Raw genomic sequence first — 24,327 nt, forward strand, 5'->3', positions numbered from 1 at the left:
ACTCATGCTGACTAATGAAACCTCACATGGAGCAGGGAACATTACCCAGAATCCTCTGCAAGAGAACTCATAGATAAATGACCTTAATTCACCAAATCACATGTTTTGAATCAATTTGACGTTTTACAAACAGACGTCAAACCTTCTCATTACAGGAGTGTGTTTTATCGTTTAAGAGTTAATTTCAGGGCAATGGATTTAATGAGAGTTTTGTTTGATTGTGTCATATTTAACCTTTATGCATGACACTTTGTTAGAGTGGTGAAGGTTTTCTTTGCTCTATAGCGTGCATATGTGATATATGTTCTGTTTTTACAACAGAATCAAATCAAGTGATAGGAAATCTCTTTTACTCAGAGAAAGTTATATGAAGGAGCAGATTGTTCTGGTTCCTTCTTGACCCTGAGGGCTGGTGGATTCCATAATATCGGAGAAAATACAAAGACTGGAGTGTTTAACAAACACAATTTCAGTCTCAAGACAGAAAGACAGATCTCTATCTTCACATTAGACTAAAAAACTAACGGATTTTCAAAGGAAGGCCTTTCTCTGCCTGTGTGCTTTTACCTCTCAAGTGTCTTCCATAAGAAACCGCTCTAACTCCCACTTTTTTTCCAAGCAACAGCAGCTTTCTAAGTTTAATTTTGCCCCAGAATCCCCTGTGAGCAGCAGCATTTCCCTGCATGCAGCAGTAAAGAAGAAAACAAAAGAAGGAAGGAAGGGAGACAAACAAGGCGAATCCCTAACGAAGCTGCAGGGAGGAGAGGCGATAATTCACCAACACCCACACCTTCTCAAAAGCAGTCAGCTTCCTGCTCCTTTCAAAATGAGGGTGATGGGTGCTCGGCAGATCCCTCCCACGCTGCTTAGCGGCTGGCTTCCACCCACCGCCCGTGGAGCCGCCCACATCGGGCCGTTGCCACAGCAACACATCATCATCATCATCAGTGACTTGCACTGGAGGAGGAGGAGGACAGGGAGGGGAGGGGTGGCTGCCACTGTGAACAGCAACCAGCGTGGGTGTTCATGAGCTGAGCTGTTCTCCAGAGAAAAGCTGTCTGCGTGTGTGTGTGTGAGAAGGAGTGGGGAGGGGGGGGTGGTGGAGGGACTGGAGGAGAGAATGATGGGAGGTATGTGAGAATGACCTGCGTCACAGTGAGTCATCAGCCAGTTTCACAATGTGTTGATGTGACGCTGATGCAAATGGCCTGAGAACGGATTCATCTCAGAAAGCAAGAGAAAAGAGAAGGAAGCCGACCAGAGGCTCCTTTAAAGGAGGTGAACTCTGCTTTACGTCCCTTTCATCTGCCCCTGTGTTTACATGGGAAACTCCACAAAACACCGCTTTGCATCTGCACACACACATCTGAGCTGCTGCTTCCCGGCCTTGCTCAAAGGCACCTCGACAGTCCCTAAAGCAAGATGCGTGAGCCAGGATTCAAACCAGTTATATTCCAGCTCCTCCTCGAGTCCGACACTGAAACTCTGCAGCTCCTCCCTGCAGCCAGGAGCTGATGTATAATCAAGCACAACATGATTATCTCCAGTGACTGGAACCTGTTATTACCGCACTACAAAGAGCTTTTCTGCCCATTAGTCACTTAACTTGATATCTGACTTCAGCAACTGCCCCAAAATCATCTTAAAGTGAAACTAACAACTGCAAACCACCTTCAGCTCGGGTCTGATGCCCTTTGTTGACATCAACTCTAAACAGAAATCTTCACCGTCCAATAATCTGAGAGGAGTTGGGTTTTTTCTGTGAATCACTGAAGATGAATCTGTGTACGCACATGTACTGGGAAAGTTTTAAAAGCTCGGTCGGGGTAAGTGCGGCTAAAGGTCGGCTGTGTTCTGGAATCAAACAACCACGAAGGTCTGAAGAGGCTTTGGCTCATTCATGGATTCTAGTTCAGAAGAGTCAACGCCACGAAGTCAAAGTGACAGTGATCACAGAACGCACGGCACAATAGAGTTCAAAAAAATAAAGTTTAATGTTCATGTGCTGTATAACAAATAAAATATATTAGTGTTTAAAAAACAGGTGCATAACTAGGTGAAGCCTAATCTATCACTTTACAATAAACAGTGAGGAGGAGGGTGATCAGTGAGACGCAGGTCAGACACGGGCCGAGCATCGTACGACACCGACGGCCAGTGTTCGATTCCTTCCACTCCCAAACCACAGTGGCTTCATCTCCCAGAATCCACTTGTGATTTTAGCCACAGATTATTTTTCTTTTCCTCACGGGCGGATCACAGCCTCCGATCCTCGTCAGGCTCGTGTCGTCGTTGCTGCTCGAAACAAAACCAGCTCATGGAGTTTTTTTGTGAAAAGAGCACAACGTCTTCAAACACAAGCACAGTGCTCTCGTGCACTAAAAGTCAAACGACACACACACAAGTTCCCGTGTCGCAGGTGAACTCCACCCGGATGACAGACGTACAGTTACTGAGCACAGAACAATGGATCCATACAATATGCAAACCGACTTATTACTGACATAAATATTGCATTGGTGTGTCATTACGCTGAGTGAGACTAAACTATCTGCAGGGAGACTAAATCCAGTGGACGCTATCATCGTCTGGGACATTATAGACATATTTACACACAGAAACACAGTGAAGAACACTTATTTGTTATGTATCTACCTCTAAACAGCAACAACACATCTTTGAAATCTGCACTGATGGATTAAAAACTGTTAAGAGCTAAGGCTAATCAACATTACCATCATGTAAAGCATCTTTTTTTTTATATACCAGAAACTTTTTTTCCTCAATGACACTTAGGAATTCTTTTTTTTTGATTTTGCTCCACATACATAAACACAGTATTGACACCGAGAAAAATCTACAGCAAAGTTACACTGGACGAAGGAAACCCCTGGTGGAGAGATTAGGCTAACACTACTCGTTATCATGGTACTATTTACACAACACGCAGTACACAGGGGTTTTACTCTTTGCTGCTGTTGTTGAAAACCTGCAATCTTTAGTATTTTATTGTGTCGCGTTGAAAGTTTTCATATTGAGAGGATTTCACCGGATCTCTTCTCCAACACACACGCAGGCGTCTTGATTCCTGAATTAATCCCTGTTCTCGTCGATGCACGGTTTTGGTTCAACAGCAAAATGTTTTGCTAAATTACAAAGTGAAATGAACCGATAAGCTCGGCCTGCGGCAAAACCAGCCCGGCAGACCTGCCTCAGCTGTTCTTCCACAACAGCTCCTGTACATCCTCCTCTGAAATGACCCCCCCATAAATATACATAACACAAACCAGGAGGGGGGGGGGGGATTCATTAACCCCACTCCTCCTGATTCCCCATTTGAAGTGAAGGACACAGAAGGGGCTGAATCCTGACTCAAGCTTTATCTTATCGTATTGAAATGGCTTGTGAAACCAGCCACCGCAGCCAATAGGAATCTCACAGTTAGAACACATTGCGTGACCACTATCATCATGTGGTGTCTGCTTTTTTATTTTTACAATAAATATTCAGTTATTAGTCACATGTATAGTCGGTCGTGTCAGAAAACAAGTCGCTGAGTTCCACCCTGTTTCCGACAGACTTTGAGTCTCAGCACCGAAGACAAAGTTCGGGTGAGACTGACGGGAGAAGTTTTCAGGAGACAAATGTTTTGACGTCCTGATGGAGACATTTTAACTTTGTGCAGTTAATCCTGAGAGAGTCTTTTCCCCACTATGGGATGCTTGTAAAGATATTGGACTCAAAACCCCTGGAACCATGAATATAATTCTACACTTAACACTGACCTACAGGTTGAATTGAAACCAAGGGGGTCACCTTCAGGTTCAGGATTCGTCCTCTGAGAATCATGGAATCCAACAATCAAATCCAATATATGTTCTCGTATTTCAATTTGAAACGAAGCTGGTTTTGCTAAAGATCTAACGAGGACACATTTGACTCTTAAAACATTTTTGAAGTGTGCTGTGGTCCTGCAGCAACACTCCTGCCTTTTGTCTCGTGTCTGAATCTGCGCCGGAGTTAAGACTCAGCCCCGACGTCACAGCCTGCGACCCGGCGTCCACAGAAAGCAACAGAAAACACACCCAGGCAGAGGTAAAGAGTCAGAACACTCAGGACATGTGGATGGAACAGTTACACACAAAGACCTGCAGAGCGCTGAAGGGTCCTCCAACCTGCTCTCAGGGGCTTTGGCAAATACCTTTCAAAATAAAACAACGAAAAAGACGAAATCAAGGAAAAATAAATGCTATTCATGAGGCAACATTGGTTGTTAAGGCTCTACTGTGGCTGTGCTTGCTTAGTATCTATTGACGGGTAGTAACTGCATACTGTCAAGTGTGAGTAGAATGAACTGGGAGTGGGTACAAGTTGGGTAGTGGGTATAGTGGGAGGGGGGGGCGAGGCACTATGTGGAGTCTTCGGGCTCTGACTTGATGGTCTTCTTTTCTGCGCTGCTGGGCGCCCGCTGCGACGTCCCGTTTTCTGAGGAAGAGAGAATAAAGAAGTTTAATTCAGACTCAGATCAGAGACCTATCTCTCCACATGCTGGTTTGTGTCAAATATAAGATCATCACGAACCCGTTGCTGGTGTTTTGGTCTCGTCTGTGTTGTTGTTGTTGTTGTTGTGGTTGTGGTTGTGATGACGCTTCAGTTCATTGGCTAGCTGCTTCCCCAATGGGAGGTCACCTTCCTGCATGCTTTGACTCACCACCCGCAAGTTGATTGGACGTTCGTCTGGAAAAAAAGAAAAACAAATATTCCTTGAATCTTCTCTCAGAGCTTTTGACTGTGACTAACTCAGGAAACTGAGTAAAGACCATGAGGTGAGGTCGAACACTCTGGAAAAACAAGTGAGGGTTCAGGGAGCTAAGATGTTTTATTTTAAATTCAACCATTTTAAGAAAACATTATATTTTATAACTTAAGCTTTATGCTATTCTATATTATACTATCCCATAATATACTATATATACACTATATTCTGTATACTTTACTATAAAAACGATAAAGAGAAGAATATGTCTGTTGGATGTAAATAAAAGCAGGTTCTATTCTTCCTGTCGTGTCGTATTCATCATCAAATGAAATAAAGCGAATCCACATCGGGAACAAAAGCAAACATCAGCCCAGATGTTCTCCCAGCGCTCTCTGTGTTTGACGTGTTCCCTGATAAACTCCCAGTGGAAACCACGAGAGCGAAGCTGCTGGTCCCTCGTGTTTGTCTTCTACTGCAGAGCGGAAGATCTCACTGTGGAACTATTGCTCTTTGTTTAATACCGACACACACGTGTTAATGTGGGATTCACCGGCTGCTATTCAGTCACTTTTCATTCACCAGCAACAATGAGGTTTACTCTGCATATGATCTGAGTCATTCCACTTTCATTTACATCTGGATTCTATCACATTGTTGGTTTTCCCGACTTTAGTGTAAATTAAATGATATAAAGCTTCAGCTGAATCAGGGTTTTATTTGAAAATCGGTTCAGTCATGTGTGTAGAGCCATTCATTTAATTCCATTTGATTTATCCACTCTAATAAGGTTCAGGTTTTCTGCAGGTTTTTAGCGCGAAAATAGACAAAATATATGGAAGGAAACACGGGGAGAAAGACAAACTGCGGAAAGAGAAAGAGAGAAAAGGGGACAAATTAGGAAAAACAGGGAGTTGAAAACGTCAAACTGCTTGAGAAAAAAAGAAATGACAAATGACGGAGGAAACAGGGACACGAGGAAGAAAAGCGGAGAAGAAGAGGAGGAGGCAGGAGAGAGCGAGAGAGGTAGAGAGAGCCAGACGGAGAGAGAGAGACGCCCCCCTCCAGGCAACTGGCTGGAGGTAAACAGGCGTGGGCGTGATAATTACAGGTGCATTGTGGGATTTGTGGGAACAGCGTTATAATGAGCTGTCGGGAGTGGGTGAAGGAGGAACAGGATGAAAATGAGATGAGGCCCGGAGCAGGAGTCACATCCTGAATAATGATGTTTCTCTCTCTCTCTCTCTCACCTCTGTGGCGGAGAAGTGGAGATGAAATAAATATAAAAACGGAGGTGAAGAAAGAAAAAAAAAAGAAAGTGACAGCTGCCGCGGCTGCGTGTGGAAAATCCTCCACCACCACAGAACCTTCCTCCAGCATTTACGAGAGGGAATTAATCAAATTAGCAGAAACAGATCAAGTCAAATTAGGCTCAGTTTCGCCTCAAAGACGCAACAATGGCGTCAATTTGGCTGAAGCAGCGTGTTCTCCCCTTATTGGACACCGGAGGCAGCAGAGAGCCGAGCATTTAACAACTAAAGTAAACATCACGTGCGGAGAAGCCAAAGAAGACATTAGTGGTTTGTTGGAATCACAGAACGTCTCCTCACCTTGGTGGTCTCTGCTGGCGTCGGCCGCCGCCCCGTTAGTGTGTTGCACGTCATTGAGGTACTTCAGAGCGGCGGGGGGGATCCTCCAGTCCAGAGCCTGGAGTCGCTCCTGCACGGCGGCGTCCTGCAGGATCTCCATCTGCCGCGCCAGCAGACGCTCCAGCTGAATCTGAAGGACACAAAACCATTAGAACTCTGAATATAGAAACTAATACAGCTGGTGTTGTTATTAAAAAAGGACTAATCCAGTTAGGGACATGTGATTTTCATCCACACTGGAATAAAACCAGCAGAGACGTCTGCACATCGCTGTCACTTTGAATCGTTGTGGGACGTTCAGACGCTCAGACGCTGTGAACGAGCCGTGAAATCTCTTCTTCTCCTGAATGCGATTTCTGGAAATCACATCAAAATGACAAGTGTAGCTGCAGCCGCACAGAGTGATCAACCCCGAATCCACACGCAGACCAGACATGTGTTCCACGTGCACAGAGAAGTCGAGGGGCGAACGCACACGCTCGGCACCAATGTGTTCTCTGGGTAATGAGTTATCATAAAGCTCTCCTCCTACTCTCTGACTCTAATTAGGAACAAGCCGCAGCAGCAGCAGCATGGAAACCAATAAAGACCATTAACTGGGATCAAAGTGGATTCTGCCGCCACCAACATCTGCTGATGTGGAAATCTGTGGCCGTCGCTGCAGCTGACGATTCTTTCAACTCCGCAGCTGAGGTACAGAAGAAAATCTGTGTCTTCACCTCTGATGAGCATCGTTCTGCATACCCAGAGGTAAGAAACCACATCCAAGTCCAGATCTGATGTGGATCTGCATCAAACTGCACTTGTTCATAAACATGGTTCCTCTTAACAAATCTCACAATGTTAAAGAAAGTCAAAAACGAGTCCAGAATCCGGTCCCTGATCCGGATCCCAACCAAACTTGACTGAGTTCTCTCCCGACGTGTAACGCATCCTTCCACCAAGATTTGTGGAAATCCGTCAATGGACTATTTGCGAAATCTTGGATAGCGTTCGATCAATATGCAGATTCTAAAGTGCAGCTCACCTGCAGATTCCTCCCGACGGTTTCCTCTCCTTTCAACTTGGCGCAGGCCAGCTGCTCCCTCAGCATCTCCTGCCGCATGTGGATGGCCTGCAGCGCCTCCTGGATGTCGAAGAAGTTCTCCTGGAGACGCAGAACACACAGAGGGACCTGGGTTTATTCTACGTGTCCGGGGTTGAGTTCAACGGGTTCAGAGCTTTTGTTTCTAATAATAATAGAGTTTGTGTCTAAGAGAACCAGGTGACAAACACACTGTGGTTTTGGGGAGTTTGGTTTTTCTGCAGTAAAATGTCCTGAAAGTGAATTTGACAGGAAACTCCCTCCGTTAGTCAGTGGGCAGGTGTTGGTTCCTGGTGGTTAAAGTCCCTGCTGCCGCCACATGTTTCCAATCAGCGGTTTACAAACTGAGAGGAGCCATTCACAGCCAAGTGTCAGGAGAGGAACAGCGAGAGGTCACTTTCTTCACTGCTCAGAACGACACAAAGCTGCGTCTGCCTGGAGTCCGTGACACTTCAGACAATTCAGTTCAGGAAAGTGCAGGAAGTCGACGTCACACAGCAAAGAGCGTACCTCTGTTTTGATCCTTTTGGGGGACGGCTCGTCCCGGTCTCCACATCGAGACCTGCAGAGAAACATCAGGAAACGAATGACTTCAGGTCAAGAGAACCACGTTATATCTTTAATCTGAAATCTGACACTCATAGGACGGGTGTGAATCACAGAGATCAGTGCCCAGAAGGCTGCAGCTCTTACTTGCTGGTGCGGTAGGTGTATTTGTACGTGACCTCTCTGGAAATCTGCCGGGCGAGTCCGAACAACTCGTCTCGACGTGTCAGCAGAGCCATGTCCCTCATACAGAGCTGAGCCGCCGCCTCGTTCACCGTCAGCTGCATCAAACACACGAGTCAGGTCAACACACAGAACCTTAGACCTCCGAGAGGAACGTTCATTGAACAGGAAAACGTGTATGAACCTCGTGCAGCGTTAGGTGTTTGCCGTCCCTCCTCTTCGAGTCGAAGCGTCCGTAGATGGCGCTGTACTTACGAATCTCCTCCTCCCTCCGCGGGTCGTCGTCGCTCATTTCGAAGATGTGTCCGATCATCTTCGCTAACTTTTTGTTGTTCTTCAGTTGATCTTTGACCTCGGCCAGGTCTGCTTTAGGAAGTCCGGGGGCCATCCTGTCCACACACTCCAGCACCGACTGGACCGCGGCGGCGTCCAGGGCCTCCAGGGCGTCTCTGGGCGAGGACGGCGAGCCCAGGTCTGATGGCGACAGGCTGTGCTCGCTGTCGTTGCTGTGGCCCGACCAGAAGCGCGCCTCGCTGCCGCCCTGCAGGGGCGACCCGGCCGACACTTTGTCCCGCGCCACCTCCAGCTTCCCGGGGTCTGAGCAGGCGGCGGCCACGGCTTTGGGGATCTTGACGCTGGCGGTGTTGGCCCGGTCCTGAGCGTTGAGCAGCGTGGGCGAGCCCTCGGGCAGCTTGTACACGGGGATGCTGCAGACGGGCAGCGAGGTGAGCGGCTGGTTGAAGATGGCCGGGTTGGTGACCCAGTCGCGCAGCGCCTTCTGCAGGCGACGCACGTGCAGCGGCTTGCTGGCCATGCCGACGAGCGCCATGATCTCCAGGAACTCCTCCTCGCCGGCCTCGCACAGCTGCTGCACGTCGTCGCCGCCCTGCTGGATGAAGGCCTCGTAGTAGTAGAGCAGGTTCGCTCGCTGCAGGATCCGGTAGAGCTGCAGCTCCCCCAGAGTCCTCGGCAACACCGCCGCCATGCCTGAGGGAGAACACGCCACACGTGGATTAGAAACCAGCCAGCAGCGCCACACAACAACGTGAAAGAGGGAATCTGCTGAGAGAAGATCAAGATCAAGACAGGAAACAGAAAAAGTATTAAGTCTTAAAAGGGGGAATTACAGCTAAACCAGGTTAAAGTAGTGAATGGGGCATTTTTGAATAACGAATCCAAACCTGCTCTCACACCTTCATCGGTTATTTCATGTCTCAACTGACTCTGAAACCAAATTATCACCGTGACCTGAAGAGGAGACACGTTTCCACAGAAACCTACTGTACTCTCTATTCCTGATCTCGGTTTATCAGGCCTGAACAGGAGTTTGGTTAAATACAGGAAGGATGAATTTTACTGCCATTTTTAGCCTGAATGGCACCGACCAGGATATTTGAGTCTTTTGCTTTGCTCGTTCTTAATAATCTACATTTAAAAAGTAAGAATGTAGGATTTAAAAACCACAAAACTTATTTTCCCAGGGCTCAGTCAGTCGTTCCTTCACCTACGATTAAGAGAAGGTATTTCTTCCAGTCGCTGCTTCAATGCACAAGGTGATACAACGCAGAACAAATGGGATTTTAATGGACTATTCGAGCCGTCAGCAGTGTTTCTACATGCATTGGATTCCCCATCAGCAGAAGCCTGTGGTTACACTTCTTCTGGTTTGGGATGTTTGGTTGTTCTCTGGTCTCCATGCCACAGACAGAGGCTTGTTTCGGACTCTTCCTATGTGCATGTGAGGCCCTGCGGAAGCCCGGCTGACAGAGGAGTGGCAGTCAGCAGGCCCGGGCTGCTGGGAGGACCACATGCCTCTCTCCACCCCTGCAGGATGTGTGGGTGGTGGGCTCGCCTCGCCCAGAAATAGGCCCGGAGAGCCTCAGCCCAGGGAGCCAGGCAGGCCTCGACTCGGCCCCAGTGAAACCAGAGAAGACAATGACCTTATCCCATCTCTACCTCCAGCTTCATTCTCTCAAACAACCACGTCTACCACGAGCTGAACCTGCTGGGTTAATCAAATCTGTCTCAGTCAAAGTCCTGGCACAGAAAAGTCCATGATTTCTCTTCTTAAACTCTAGTACTAGTTAAAGTAGTGATATATATGTCTTTAATTTAACATCCCGGCCCGTGCAGATGGATTAAACCACACAACGTAAATGTGAGTCACTCAACAAACACGCCAACAGTTCAAGCTGCTGAATTTCCACCTTTATCTACGTCTGGTGGTGTCTTGTTTACAACAAACCAGAGCGTGAGCTGCGAAAGAAAAAGGGCGATTCGGCAAAATCACTGTGGGAAAGATCGACCCCCCCCCCCCCCCCGGGAGGAAAGTTCACCACGAAGCACCGAGCAGCTCCAGAGGATCCAAGTCCACCAATACACCACTTTCAACCTTCACAAAACTGATTTACCAGTTTGAGAGTTTGAGGCACACACACACAAACATTTAGGAAAGTTTCAACCAGAGTATAAGATGTAAAGAGGATTACACTGATATAGAAATACAACCACGATGGTGTCAGTGTATCATGGAAGGTAAATGTTTCTTTCTTTCGATCAGGGTCCGGCTGCCGAGTACGAACTGAGAACTGTTTGAACAACGTGACGTCCGATTACGTCTCGAGACAAAAGCTCCGCTCTGATCACTCACACTCAGAAGGTGGACAATTGTTTGCCATCGCAGAGAAAGGTGAGACCTAATGAATCATGGAAATACAGATTACACCTTGTTCAACCTGTTTGCACTTGTTATATCAATTTTACACAAGTGGGGCAATAAAGACTTGAACCTTCAACGTCAAAGAAGCAGAGCAAATAATTAAAATAAAGCTTAAATGAGACGTTCTAATTATTTATTCTTAAGTTTCTTAAGTTTGAATTCATACTTTCACACCTCTGCCATAGTTTATTAGTTCACAAGGTCACATTTGACATATGGATCAATGGATGTTAGGAGACACCAAGTTTTGAGATGTTTAACACTCAGAGTTGTTCAGTATTTAGTTTTTATTTCCTCCTGCAGGTTCTGGAGCTTCTCATCTCCTGAGTCGGTTTCTGAGAGAATCGTCAGCTTCGTCTTAATCTTCTACAAAGTTTGTACGAACATCTCGGACTCAAGGTGCTTTTGGGAAACAAAGTTCCAGCTCATCTTCAAATGCAAGTCTGAAGACAGATATCGTCCAGTTTCAGCCTGCAGAGCTTTTACCTGGTGAGATGTTTAAATGCAGCCAAAACAATCAGTCAATTAATCAGCAAATACTCTGATAAGGACTTGATCTCGTCTACTTTTGTCTTAAATGTGAGAGTTTGATGTGTTTCTTTGAGAAACAGTCGACAGCAAATTGAGCATCTGTGGGTTTTGGACAGAAAACCCATGTGAATATGTCACAAAACAATTAACTAATTAACAAAGAAAACACTTGGCAGATGAATCGACTTGAGAGCTGCCGCCCTAGAACCGAGCGAGGCTGTCACGTTGGCACGGACGCTGTTTTCTGCTGCTTTACAACAGATCTGTGTGTGAACTGAATGACTATATTTAGCCGCAGTGTAAACGTGTGTGTTGCAGGTAGAACCGTCCATCAACAAAGACAAACCTCTGCTGGAGAATGGAAGCGAATCCTGGGCGGCTGCGAATTAAAAGAACCTCAAACGTGTTCTGAAACGGGATCAATTTACTGTATTAGAGGATAAAACAGCTCCAGGGATGTTGTGTGTGTGTGTGTGTGTTTGTGAGTGTGTGTGTTCATCATCCGTCTGCACAAACACTCTCAGACTCCACCCGCCTGCCATCATACTCCAGTTTTATCACAGCAGACGTGTGAGTGTGTCCTGGGTGTAAAAGGCGGCTGTGAATGGAAGCTTCTAAATCAAGCTCGGCTTCACCAAGCGAGTTGAGCGAGTTCAGCCTTTCACCTGGAGAAGCAGGGCTCACAATGGCACCCACACACACACACACACACACACACACACACACACACAATGGAGGCTGCTGTGTGGTTTTCCAGGTGAAGGTGGTGTGGCACGCCGGCGTTATCTCTGCCCTCCCACAGAGAAAACCAGGATCCTTTGATTCAAGGGTAATTTTCCGGTTTCTCAGAGCAGCAGCAAAAAATGTTCCAATCAATAAATCATCACTATGACCTGGTCACCATGAGTTCATCAGTGTGTGTGGCTGTTTCAACATCATATTTATCACAGTAATTGAGTGAATATGGCTGTGAAATGCCCCAAAATCATGTAAAATACCAGAAATTCTCCTAAAACAACTTCTAAATTGCTTCTCGTGGTATTTTAACATGTTTAATATTCATATAATATACATGTATCCGGACATAATGCTGCTTTACTGTATTTCCATGTCATAGTATTGCGACGGGGACCCAGAGCTGTTTATGTGATGATGAGTTCTGAGCTATTTTTATCTCCTTTGAGGTATTTTCAGAATTTTATTAAAACAGCACATTCATTCTGAACATATAACATATAACAATCAGTAGTGTTGTTCTTTCAGGTGTTTTCCCTTGACTGAGACTCAGTAGTGAGTGTAATAATGGCATGTGGCGCTGTGAGCTATTTTTAAACCCACTTTAATATTTCTTTAAGGTATTTATATCTCTTATAATAAACACACACACACACACACACACACACCTTTCAAACCGAGGCAGGGTTTGCATTTGGACTCTTTCATCTCGCTATGATGACAGTTCCTGTGCGTAAAAGTGAGATTTTAAAACACTTCCTATAATATTCCTGCAGAGACATGCAGGATTCAATCCGAGTTTGTCACCTACCTGGTGAGTTGTTGACCCCCTTCCTGGTCCGGTTCCTCTTCCTCTTCCTCCTCTTCCTCACTGTGTGGCACCACAAACCCTGGGACTCAGACTGAGGAGATTCCCACAGCGAGCGCCTGGTGCGTAAAAATGGAAAAATAGTGTCCAAGACGCAGAAAGAAATGAAGCCAAAGCGGATTCTCTTGTCTTCTCTTGCTCGGGCCGAGCGTCACTCGTTCTTTCTTTCTCTCTCTCTCTCCTTCGGGAAACTTTTTCTTTCTCCTGCCGCTGAGAGAAAAGAGAGAGAATCAGCGAGGAGCCTCTGACCTTCGTGCGTCTTTTCGCCTCCAAGTGTGTGTTGCGTGCGAGCCCGCGACTGGAGAGTGTGTGTCAGTGCGTGCGTGAGCGTGTGTGAGTGTTTGAGTCCTCTCTCTCCACCCCCCCACCCCCCCGTTCACTTGTCACCACCGTCAATACACACGCACACACTCACACACACACTTCCGCCAGGGGTGATGAAGTAAAAGCACCAGGAGGAGGATGCGTACAGGGGAATCAGAATCAGAATCAGAAGTATTTTATTGCCAAGTACGTTTACACATACAAGGAATTTGCTCTGGTTATTGGTGCAAACAATGAACATAGAAACATAAAAACGCAATAAATAAATACAACATACATAGGAGATCAATAAAAAAATAGGAAACCAGTATATATTTTCTCACTGTTAACTTCTTATTTACTCACTTTTTACCAATATTTATACAAAGTAACATTTATTTTGACATAAACATTTCTGAATTAAAAATATATAAAAGATATAAAAAGTGAAGTAAAAAGTGTAATGCTAAATGCAAAACAGTGAACAGTGTCAGATTGCAATATGCAATGTAATGCAGTATAATATAATATGATATGATATAATGTGTTAATTTAACACATCCTAGAGGTTACAACCTTACAACTTTTAAAAATGCAGTGATGCTAAACGTACTTTAATATATTTGTATCTATATTTTGAAGAGAATGTGTAGTTTTCTCTTTTATTTAGATTCCACTTCAACATTAAGGTGTCTTTCTCTTTCCAGATCCAAAACACTTTCAAATTTACAAACAACAGAAAGGAAATTGAAATGCACAAAAGAATACAATTAAATAAAAATAGATTTATTGTGCAGATTATTTAAGTAAATGAGGCTTTTTGTGCACGTTTGTGTTGTTCTTGAGCAGATTCAGAAGCTTTTATTTTGTTAACACGTCCGGTCTGCCGCGTCCTCACAGCGCGAAGCTTGACGCGTCAGCGGAATAAAGTGGGATATTCCGCGTCTCTCTGTCTGTCTGTCTCTATCTATCTGTCTCTCTCTCACTCTCTCTGTCTGCCTGTCTCTCTCTCACTATCTGTCTGTCTCTCTCTCACTCTCTCTGTCTGCCTGTCTCTCTCTCACTCTCTCTATCTGTCTGTCTGTCTCTCTCTCTCTCACTCTCTCTGTCTGTCTCTCTCTCTATCTGTCTGTCTGTCTGTCTGCCTGTCTCTCTCTCTCTCTCTCTGTCTGTCTGTCTGTCTCTCTCTCTCTATCTGTCGCTCTCTCTCTCCCCCTCTCTGTGTCTCTCTCTCTTTCTTTCTCTATCTGTCTGTCTCTCTGCCTGTCTCTCTCTCTCTCTCTCTCTCTCTCTCTCTCTCTCTATCTGTCTGTCTCTCTGCTTGTCTCTCTGTCTGTCTGTCTGTCTGTCTCTCTCCCCCTCTCTGTGTCTCTCTCTCTCTCCCTCCCTCTCTCTCTCTCTCTCTCTCTCTCTCCTCGCCCACGCTGCTCCCTGCGTGACGCAAATCCGAGCGTGGGTGGACACACGGGGCGTGGGAGGCTTCTGCACGGAATACCAAACACAGGCAGGTTCAACACCCACAGACACACACAGACACACACAGACACACACAGACACACACTGACACACACAGACACACACTGCTTCTTCTGTGCATCTCACTTCATTATTTCAGCATTTAAAACATAATCAATGGAAATGGATCAATGTGCAAAAAGTCCTGGAAGATAAAAATGTTCTTTTCAACTTTAAAAGTACAACATGTTCAAAAATCAAAAATGTGCACATGTGTATATATGTTTACATATTTGTCAGTGTATCTCTAAAATGTCAATATAGTCAACTTTATTATAGCCTTTGTTTTATTCGTGGGTCCACGTATATTATAAGTATGATGTAGTATAAGTTTATTAATAAATACTTTCCTTGTTCAATGTGTTCACATGTGTTTGTTTGCCTGTAAACAGTCAATATTGGAATATTTCTTTCTACAAATACAATTGTATGGATTTAATGGGTCATAGTTTTTTCAATAAAAGTATAAAGTTGTCTTTGTTTTATTGACATTGTTCAATGTTTTCATTTTGCCATATTAATGTTTGTCTGTATATGTGACATCATATACTGACAGTTACACCTGTTTGTTCTTTCAGTTCAGATTTCCTCCTCAAGGTTTTCAGAGGATTTTCACTTTCAAATTAAAGGAAAAGAAACTCAAACGTCAGAATTCCCCCGAACACCTTCGAACATCTGAGGTCATCTGCTGTTATCTTGAGGTTCTGTGAGTGAAGTCGTTCCCTCTGTTCACGTGCGTCAGTGAAACAGGCCTGAATGCAAATGCTCCAATCACATTCAGCCGTTTACAAGCAGCAGGAAGCCCCCCCCCCCCCGAGCAGCGTGAGCACGTTCTTCACTCGTCTGCTGCTGAAGTGTTTTCTCCGATGTGACTTTCACACAGATGATCTGGACTCGGTGATGTTTCCTCCGTTAAAACTCATTGAGCTGCCGGAGCTGAAAGATGAAAACAGTCGGACAGAATAAAGTCAGGTGTACCCAGCGTCTGCAAACACGTACAATACTTAAGAATACTTCATTAATGTAGTTACTAGTATCCGTAGTAGTACTTCTGTTATTGTTATCAACGTACACGACTGCAACAAAAGTACACAGTAGACGGGCTTTACAAAAATAAAATAAAAAATTGACATACCATATAACATATAACATATTACGTATAACATATTAAAATATTAAATATTAAAATGAAGCAGCAGTTTACCCGGTGGAGTGGGGAATATTAAATTAAAAAAAATATATGAATATATATGTAGTAAGTACGTAGTAAGTGGGACCTGTGATCTTTTGACCTGGCAGGCAAGGGCTTTACAAAATAAAAATAACATACCATATAACATATAACATATATAACATATAACATATAACATATAACATATAACATATAACATATAACATATAACATATAACATATAACATAGCAACAAGAAGCAGCAGTTTACCAACAGTTTGAAGCGGGGGGAATATTAAATTAAATAATATGAATATATGTGTAGAAAGTGTATTTGAATGGGTGATGGAGCAGAATGTACGACTCCTATAAATACTTCTATTGATAACCTCAGTAGTTAGAGCTACTTTGAATCGAACTAACTTTACTGCAGAGTGGTAACAGTAGTATTTTCATGTCTTTGTTGAACATCATGACCTTTGACCTTTTAACTACTTCCTAATGTGCACATACATGTACTCCATCTCATCTCCACCCGATCACTGCGACTCTGCCTGACTCCCCATCAATGTGCTATTCTGGGGAATGAGGCCAGCTGCCACCAGTGTAACACCCTGGGGACGGACCCCCCCCCCCCCCCCCCACATCCCACCCTGAAACCCTGCACCCCCACCACCACCCACCTCCGCTGCCTCTGCACCCTGAACACGGCAGCAATGGAATAAAATACAATAACAGAAGTAGAATCCAGCGTCTGTGCTGCGGCTCCTTTCATGTGTCTTCAAAAGCCCAAATGATGAGAAAACTAGTATTTGTAGAGTGTGCGTCTGTGTGTGTGTCTGTGTGTGTGTGTCTGTGTGTGTGTGTCTGTGTGTGTGTGTGTGCGGGGGTGGACGGGGTGGAACTCCATGCTTTTATAATCCTCTAATTAATTTCAGAAGGAAACTAAAACAAATATCAAAGCAAAACTGCAGATTAGGCTGAAATATAAACTCCTGCAGGAACATGGAGACGACAGCAGGAGGTAAAAAACACAGCGTAGAAATACAACAAGTAGACTTAGCGTGAAGAACGACCCACGTTACTTTACGGTAAGAAAAGCGTCGATGGTTCCCAAGATGTCGTTATGAAACTCTTCTGATAAGTTACACCCAAAAATATATTAGAGATCAGAGTGAAGGACAACTCCGGCAGAAACACAAGATGGCGACACGAGGAACATCCGTTTCACACGCCTCCGAATCTGAGAGGAGACAAATGCAATAAGACGTTTTACTGGCTCTGATGTTGCGTTACGCTCGCTCCACAAAGACGAGTCCAGATGTCACCGCGGCGTGTGTGTAGCTACGTTCTTATGACATCACAAGACTTGGAGCCGGCGCCGCTGTGAGGCCCGAAAGAGGCGATACGGCTGAAATCGACCAGTTCACACATCGCCACTGAGCGGCCGTCTGAAGAGCGTGACATGTGGTCGACAGGTTGGGTGAGCCGCTCGTAAAAAGGACGCTTTGAGTTTGAGACGGTGATGTCACGGCGTGCGATTCCAAGGTCAACGGCGAACGTTCATGCAAGTGTCTGATGTGTGATGGGTTTTCCAAACGCACACATGGAGCAGGTAGCAGGTCTGGATTCCAGTCCGCCCACCTGCGGCCGATAAATCCACGTCTGCCTGCTGAGTGTGTGTCTGTGTGTGTGTGTGTGTGTGTGTGTGTGTGTGTGTGTGTGTGTGTTATTATGCAGATATGACCTTGGATGGATCAGCCTCCGAACAGACGGGGATCAAATCAAATTGTGAAAGAAACGAGGAGGAGGAGGAGTTTCACCTCCAGATCTCCCTCTTTTGATCTCCCCCTCCTTTCCTCCCCTCCTCTCACCTACACACACACACACACACAACACACACACACACACACACTGTACACTCGCTAACAACGAGAACCAAACAAGAACAAATTAAAATGAGAGCGCCGGCAGGAAATAGGATGTCCACCCACACTCTGAGGTAGGTCGACACCCAGGCTGCGTGTTCCCACAAGTCCCAGTTTCCCAGTTCACCAAATTCTACACCACTGCCTTTGCTTCTCAACACTCCCACTGCTCCTTCTCCGCACGACACTGTATTTACACGATGGTTTCCACAGACGACAAAAGCTCATCTGCCCGAATCTCGTATCATGTGAAGTGAATGCAAAGCCACAGCCGGGTTCAGAGCAAAGAAACAGACATGATTCATCCATAATAAAGATATACGAGCTATTCTGCACGTTTGTCACTATTCTTCTGAAGATGATTTATCTGTTTTTGGAACAGATTTGAGTTCCCGGTGTCCCTGGAGAGGACGGTGTTTAGCTTGTATCTGAGAGTCTGCATGTCATGGATCCTGTATAACCCACAAACATCAGCGTCCTTCACCATCTCACGGCAACTCGACACGTCGGAACAAGCAGCCGTGGTCAAACTGCTCCTGCTGACTGCACCTTCTACAGGACAAAACTGTTACTCCTTCAATCTGATTCTGCGTGTGACAGGTTGGAGCAGGCGTCGGTCGCCCGAAGGGAAAGAGGCTCCGACACATTGACCGAGATGCATGAACCTACAAAAGGTATCACTGTTTGTGTCCTCGTGTGGAGAAACGTTCGGTTCCTGAGTCTCCAGAGTCTGAGTTTTGTGTTTTCCTCACTTAAACAACAGCCACTGAATATGCATCACACTGCAGCAGCCACTATATTAACTGTATATATATATTTGTATGATTATTATACTAATGTAGAGTATCACTGTCAAAGTAATTAATAAAACTATCGATTCAATTTTCTACTCATCTTTCAATTAAGTCCTAAGAACCTCAGGGAGGAAGAGTGCCGAGGTTTTCACATGACATCAGCAATCTGCTTTCAGCGCGTCCTGTCAATCATTCCCAGTGAGTAGGCGACTCACACACACACACACACACACACACACACACACACACACACACACACACACACACACACACACACACACACACACACACACACACACACACACATTCACACACTCACACACACACTTTTGGCAATGAGCTTCTTCATATTTCACTTTTCTGGAGACGCCTGCTTGTTTAATTCCTTCTCGCTTCTGTCTCTTCTTCTTCTTCTTCTTCTTGTTTTTCCCTGCAACTCCCCCCCCCCCTCCCCCCCCCCTCGTCTCCTCCTCGACCCCCAAGCCTCCACCCCCCCCCCTCGGAGTAGAAACACATTTCAATGACACGCCCACGCCTGGGCCTGTCAGCCCCTCGCCCTGTCAGAGCGCCCACGCTGCTCTGCTCCCCTTCTCCCTCCCGTCTGGCTCCTCTCCCCCCCCCCCCCCTTCCCACCAACCCACATCCTCAACACTTTGCGCTCGAAAAGAAAAAAAACAAAAAAAACAGCTCTTTTCATCCAAGTTCCTCTTTTGGAGGAAGAAGAAAAAAACAAAAAACCAGAGGAACAACAGAGCGGCTTGATTTGGTCTCCAGGCGCTGGTGCTGCTTGTCATGGAGTGTCCCTTTTCATTTGGAGGGAATCTGGGTTCCAGAGAGACAGCGGTGCCAAAAACAAGAGTTAAAACATTTCAGTAATGACAGAAAGACTAAACACGAAACAATCAGAGTTGGGTGACTCCGTTTGTTGTGTTGCCGCGTGCGGACGGCGTCGGAGTCGGGCGTGGATCTGACTTCACTTCACTGGGAGGAAAATAAACGTTGTGAAATCCAGAATCTGGACAGAAAAAAGCAGGTTTTTCTTCTTTCCACAGAAAACACAACATATTCCTCTGAGTTTACGGTGTCGTACGAGGCCACAGCGTGTGTGTACTGGGAGAATGTGTGTGTGTGTGTGTGTGTGTGTGTGGACGTGCAGGGCGAAAGCTGGTGTGTTTGCACAGGCTCCCCGGTTTGTCTTACTTTGTGTCTGTTGAGAAAGTGTGGGATGGTATGAGCGGCTTATGTCTGACTGAACACGTGTGTGCCTGCGTGGGTGGGGACTGTGTATAGGGGCGATGTGTGTGTGTGTGTGTGTGTGTAAGTGTGTGTCTTTGCACACAGCACACTGGTGTGGGCGTTTTGGGCAAGGATGTGTGTGGGCGTAGTGTGTGTAGGCGGAGGTTATGTGACATACAGATAGAGACGGCAGTGTTCCTGCACTGTGTTTATGTGTGTGAAACTTTACTGCAGAGTCTCAACTGCACAAACAGCTATAGGGGCCCGGCTGCCTGCAAATGTGCCAGCGTGGAAACCTGCAGCCTTCACACACGTCCACGACAACTGAAAGTTTGAATCTCTCCTCGGAGACGCAGGGAAAAAAGGAGATTTTAGGGTCAAGAGGAGGAGACGTGAACTGAGGAATTAGTTTCCTTTAAATGTGACGACAGACGTGTCGTTTTCTGTCGCTCGAGAGTCCGATAAATCACACGTTTCTCAAATGAGACGATTTTCTACTTTTCTTTTTTTTTTAACTTAAGTTTTAAATTAAATTAAACTTTTCTTAGACATGGTACACGGCAAATTAAACATGTTTCTTTACACAGGAACAAGTAGTATATGGTTGAGAATTGACTCTAATAACAGACTTCGCACATATTTCAAAAATAGGAAGCTATTACAAAACAAAGTGAGTACATAATGATATCCACTCATACCTTCATTGCATACCTGCACCCCCCACCATACATGATATAGCATACATCATATAGACATGTTGCTGAGGTTTACAGTATTACAGGATCCCACTTGGGAGAAACACAGCAAAACAATCAAACCAGAGTCCTAGTGGGGATCATTATTGATTTTCTACTTTTCTTTGTTCTAAATGATTGAAAATCAAACATATTTGATCACAGACTAAATGCTGAGGTGATACTTTTGGAATTGAAAACCGATTTAAAAAACGCCGAAATGAGTTTTATGATTTTGCAACAAATGAAACGCAATGAATTCCCACTTGATGGAATTTTGAGTGATTGTTCTGTCATTTCACTAAGTTTTGAAGTGATTCCTTGTTCTGATGTGAAAACACTGCGACCTGTTTCTAGCACGAGACTCACTGGAGAAAATGAGTCAAAGCAAACAGAAGCTCAAAATAACACATCTCTGTTGAAATTATGACGATGTTCAAAGTTAATTAGTTAAATCAATTGATCCTCAGATGTTGAGAGAAATCAACAGTGATGTGTTTTAAACTTTCATTTTCATCAAAGCTGAATAAATAAATATGTTTGACTCACTGATTAAGCTGAATAAAGTTTGACTAAACATTTTATTTGTGTTATCAGAGGGTGACACGTGTTGAACTCATCCTCCGCTCTGGGCTGTTTGTGGCTCACACAGACTCTACTGCAGTTGAAAGGTTAAATTGCCAACGTGTCAAACATGTTTATCTAAAGTCTGCATCATTCAGACTCTCCGGATACAAATATCTACTCAAGGTCAAAGCCTCGGACGTTTGTGTCCTTGCAAATGTTGCTTTAAATCAATCTATTGAGTCTAAAATACATCAAATAAAAGTTTCCATTGAATCTAATCACAATATCTGAAGGACTCACACCAAAGAAACACCGTTAAATTGAAATGTTGAATATTTGGAGCTGGTTATAACGTTATGTCCTTGTTATTATATCTGTGAATCTACGCCTCTAAAGCTGCTTTCAGACAATAAACCTAAAATGTACAAAATGTGCATCAAATCACCTTCCCAGATGGAAACACAGATTTGATAAAGTGATCTTCCGCTGAAATAAGTGTTATTTATTGTACTGTGGTCGTAACAGCACATCTGCAAATCTGCTGCATCGCTCGCTGCGCTGCCAAAGTAGTGGAATCATAAAAGAAGTGGGCCGAGCGTCATTCATGCGAAGGAGTTTTCACTGCTCTTGAAATGCTCTGCTGCACCTTTAAAGCTGCAAGTGGGAAGCCCTGTAGCTCCCTGCTGACAGGCCGTGGGCTGACGTGGAGGGGATTTGCCCATTTTGGCCACGTATGGGCCTCAGCGACCCTCGCCGCCCACGCCATCCTCACCCGGAGAGAGCTGCTGACGTCTGACATGTCTGCTGCTGCCAGGCGGAGGCTGACGCTCCCTCCGCCACGACCACACACTGCAGTCAGAGAGAAACCGAGGAGCCTCAGATGTGGTGAGAGAAACACCTCAACTGTGACGCTGTGATTAATCTGTTCGATGTATTAATTTGAGGAGGAAAGGTCACGACTGCCTCTGAGAACGCGCTCGCCGTCACATGCGACAAAAGACGAACACTAAGAGGAAAAAAATCCCTTGCAGGAGAGGAAGGAGGAGAGATACGGGTAGAAATGATGAAACAATGCGAGCTACAAGGGCGTGAGCAAAGTTGAGGCGTGCTTTGAAGTGAAGCCACACATTTTGCATGATTATTGCTGTTAAGTTTTTGATCTGGAGCCAGCAGGCACGAAAAACAACAGCAGCTTGGGATTAGTCCCCCCCCACTCGCACGCCTACCTTGCCAGCATAAGTCCCTGACTCAATTAGAAAAAAAACCTCTGCAACTTAGGGCTCCTCACGCACAAGTGCCCACATCGCCCTGCCCACGTCCTGCAGCACATCACAAGCGGCGTCACTTTAATCGCACAACGAACGCACGGGGATTTGTCCCGGTGACACTAACACAGAGACGTGCTGACAACTAATGTACACACTGATAAGACACTGCGGAGACAACAGGGCCGAGCACACAGAGGAAATCAAGATTCATCTGCCTTTAATTAAATATCAGATATCATCCGCTGCGGCCGGCTCCTGTACGAAGCTGCGGTGAAGCGGCAGGAAGGTGAACATCGACTCGTTGGCGTTTACAGATCAGAACCCAGAGATTCTCCAGCTTCTCTGGAGAGTTCTAGACTCTCCATCGTCTGTTTGACGGCTCGGAGGCTGCTGGAAACAAATCTGGGGCAAAACACAGACTATGAAGGTTCCAAATGAAAGATAATAAGCACTGATGCAACGTGTGTATGCAACAAGGTGGATTGTGATCCTGGACTGTAAATAAAGATGGCTGACCCCTCTCCACTCCCTCCCTCTATCCATCTTGCACCGATAACATCCTCTGGAGCCAGGATGGAGCCGCAGAACCAACCAGCGAAACAACTCCTAATATTTGTAGAGGATAGAAACAAGAACTTAATGTCCTGGTCTGTTCTGTGAGATTGAAATAATGTCATTGAGATCCTCCTGGTGGGGAAAAGTTCCCGACTTCAACAGGAGGTAAATCACCATGAGAAAGCAACGCTCTCTCCGCCAGTGACTCTAAGGTTCACTGGCGTGTCAGTTAAAGTGCAGCTCTCCTGCCGTGCCGGCCCTGCAGGCTGCGGGGGCCGGAGGCGGGCCGGGCCGGGCCGAGCCGAGCCGGGCCGGGCTCCTGCGCTGCTGGGCTGCTGGGCTGCAGGCCGCCCACGGAGAGGCCTGGCTGGGTGGGCGTCATCTATGGAGCGATTGATCCCGGCCAGGACAAAAAGTCTCCCTGTTGTCCTGCTCGAGCCGCGGCGGCAAAAAAAAGGCTCCGAGTCACTGCAGCAGAGACGCCAAACTGCACTTTACTACTCATATCACACTGGTTACTACACCAGTTCACTCAGGACCAGATGGTGGCGACTACGACCGACAACCTAAATATATACAAAAATAATAATTAGGGTTGCAAAGGGGCGGTAAGTTTCCGGTAAATTTCCGGAAACTTACCGGAAACTTTCCATGGGAAGTTTAGCTCGGGAATTTTGAAAAAAAAAAACAACTACGCAAATTCAACGCTGAGCAATAAAAAATTCAATTCCAAACTCTATTTTAAAGATGTATGTAATGCATCCTTCACTCTACAGCAGGGCTATTGAGGCCTGCTGTAGAGTGAAGGACTAGTCAGGTAAGTTTCAATGATATTACTGGGAAAATATATTAGCATGCTGATTGAGGATTGTTCATCTGTTCATCTAGACTATTTCCATTCATTTATCCATCAATTATAAAATATGTTTACAGACGATTCCAATTGTTTGGCTAACTATTTATATCTCTGGCATTGCATTAGTGTTTTTTTACAAACTTTTTTCTCATCTTATTCTACAGAACAATGCCACGTGCACTCTCATGTGTGGAGACATTTCACCTCATCCAATGTAGAAGGAAAGGCTGTGTACATTTGCAAATACTGTGCAAAGACCTATGTTAAGAATGACACAACGATGCAGAAGCATATAGTCAAGTGCCCAAAGTTTCCTCAGGACTCAAATC

At 45.4% G+C, this 24,327-nt stretch overlaps 1 protein-coding gene across 1 annotated transcript; it reads right to left on the reverse strand.

Annotated features, from left to right (window-relative positions):
- Positions 1 to 1,975: 1,975 nt before the first annotated feature.
- Positions 1,976 to 13,366, reverse strand: nab1b (NGFI-A binding protein 1b (EGR1 binding protein 1)). The gene is made up of 8 exons (XM_061067177.1): positions 13,015 to 13,366; positions 8,403 to 9,205; positions 8,183 to 8,316; positions 8,000 to 8,051; positions 7,433 to 7,552; positions 6,367 to 6,535; positions 4,582 to 4,737; positions 1,976 to 4,485 (listed from the first exon to the last, which is right to left on the reverse strand). Exons 2-8 carry the CDS (start codon positions 9,201 to 9,203, stop codon positions 4,409 to 4,411), a joined length of 1,509 nt encoding a protein of 502 aa, XP_060923160.1. The 5' UTR covers positions 9,204 to 9,205; positions 13,015 to 13,366; the 3' UTR covers positions 1,976 to 4,408.
- Between the last annotated feature and the right edge of the window lie 10,961 nt (positions 13,367 to 24,327).

This window comes from Limanda limanda, chromosome 23 (assembly GCF_963576545.1).
Source record: "Limanda limanda chromosome 23, fLimLim1.1, whole genome shotgun sequence".
NCBI lineage: Eukaryota > Metazoa > Chordata > Actinopteri > Pleuronectiformes > Pleuronectidae > Limanda > Limanda limanda.

Coding starts and splice junctions, on each gene's coding strand:
- nab1b (XM_061067177.1), bottom strand. CDS start 9,203: ATGGCGGCGGTGTTGCCGAGGACTCTGGGGGAGCTGCAGCTCTACCGG. Junction 8,052..8,182: donor TACACCTACCGCACCAGCAA/GTAAGAGCTGCA, acceptor GTTTCTCTGCAG/GTCTCGATGTGGAGACCGGG. Junction 4,738..6,366: donor CGCCAGCAGAGACCACCAAG/GTGAGGAGACGT, acceptor CTTTTTTTCCAG/ACGAACGTCCAATCAACTTG.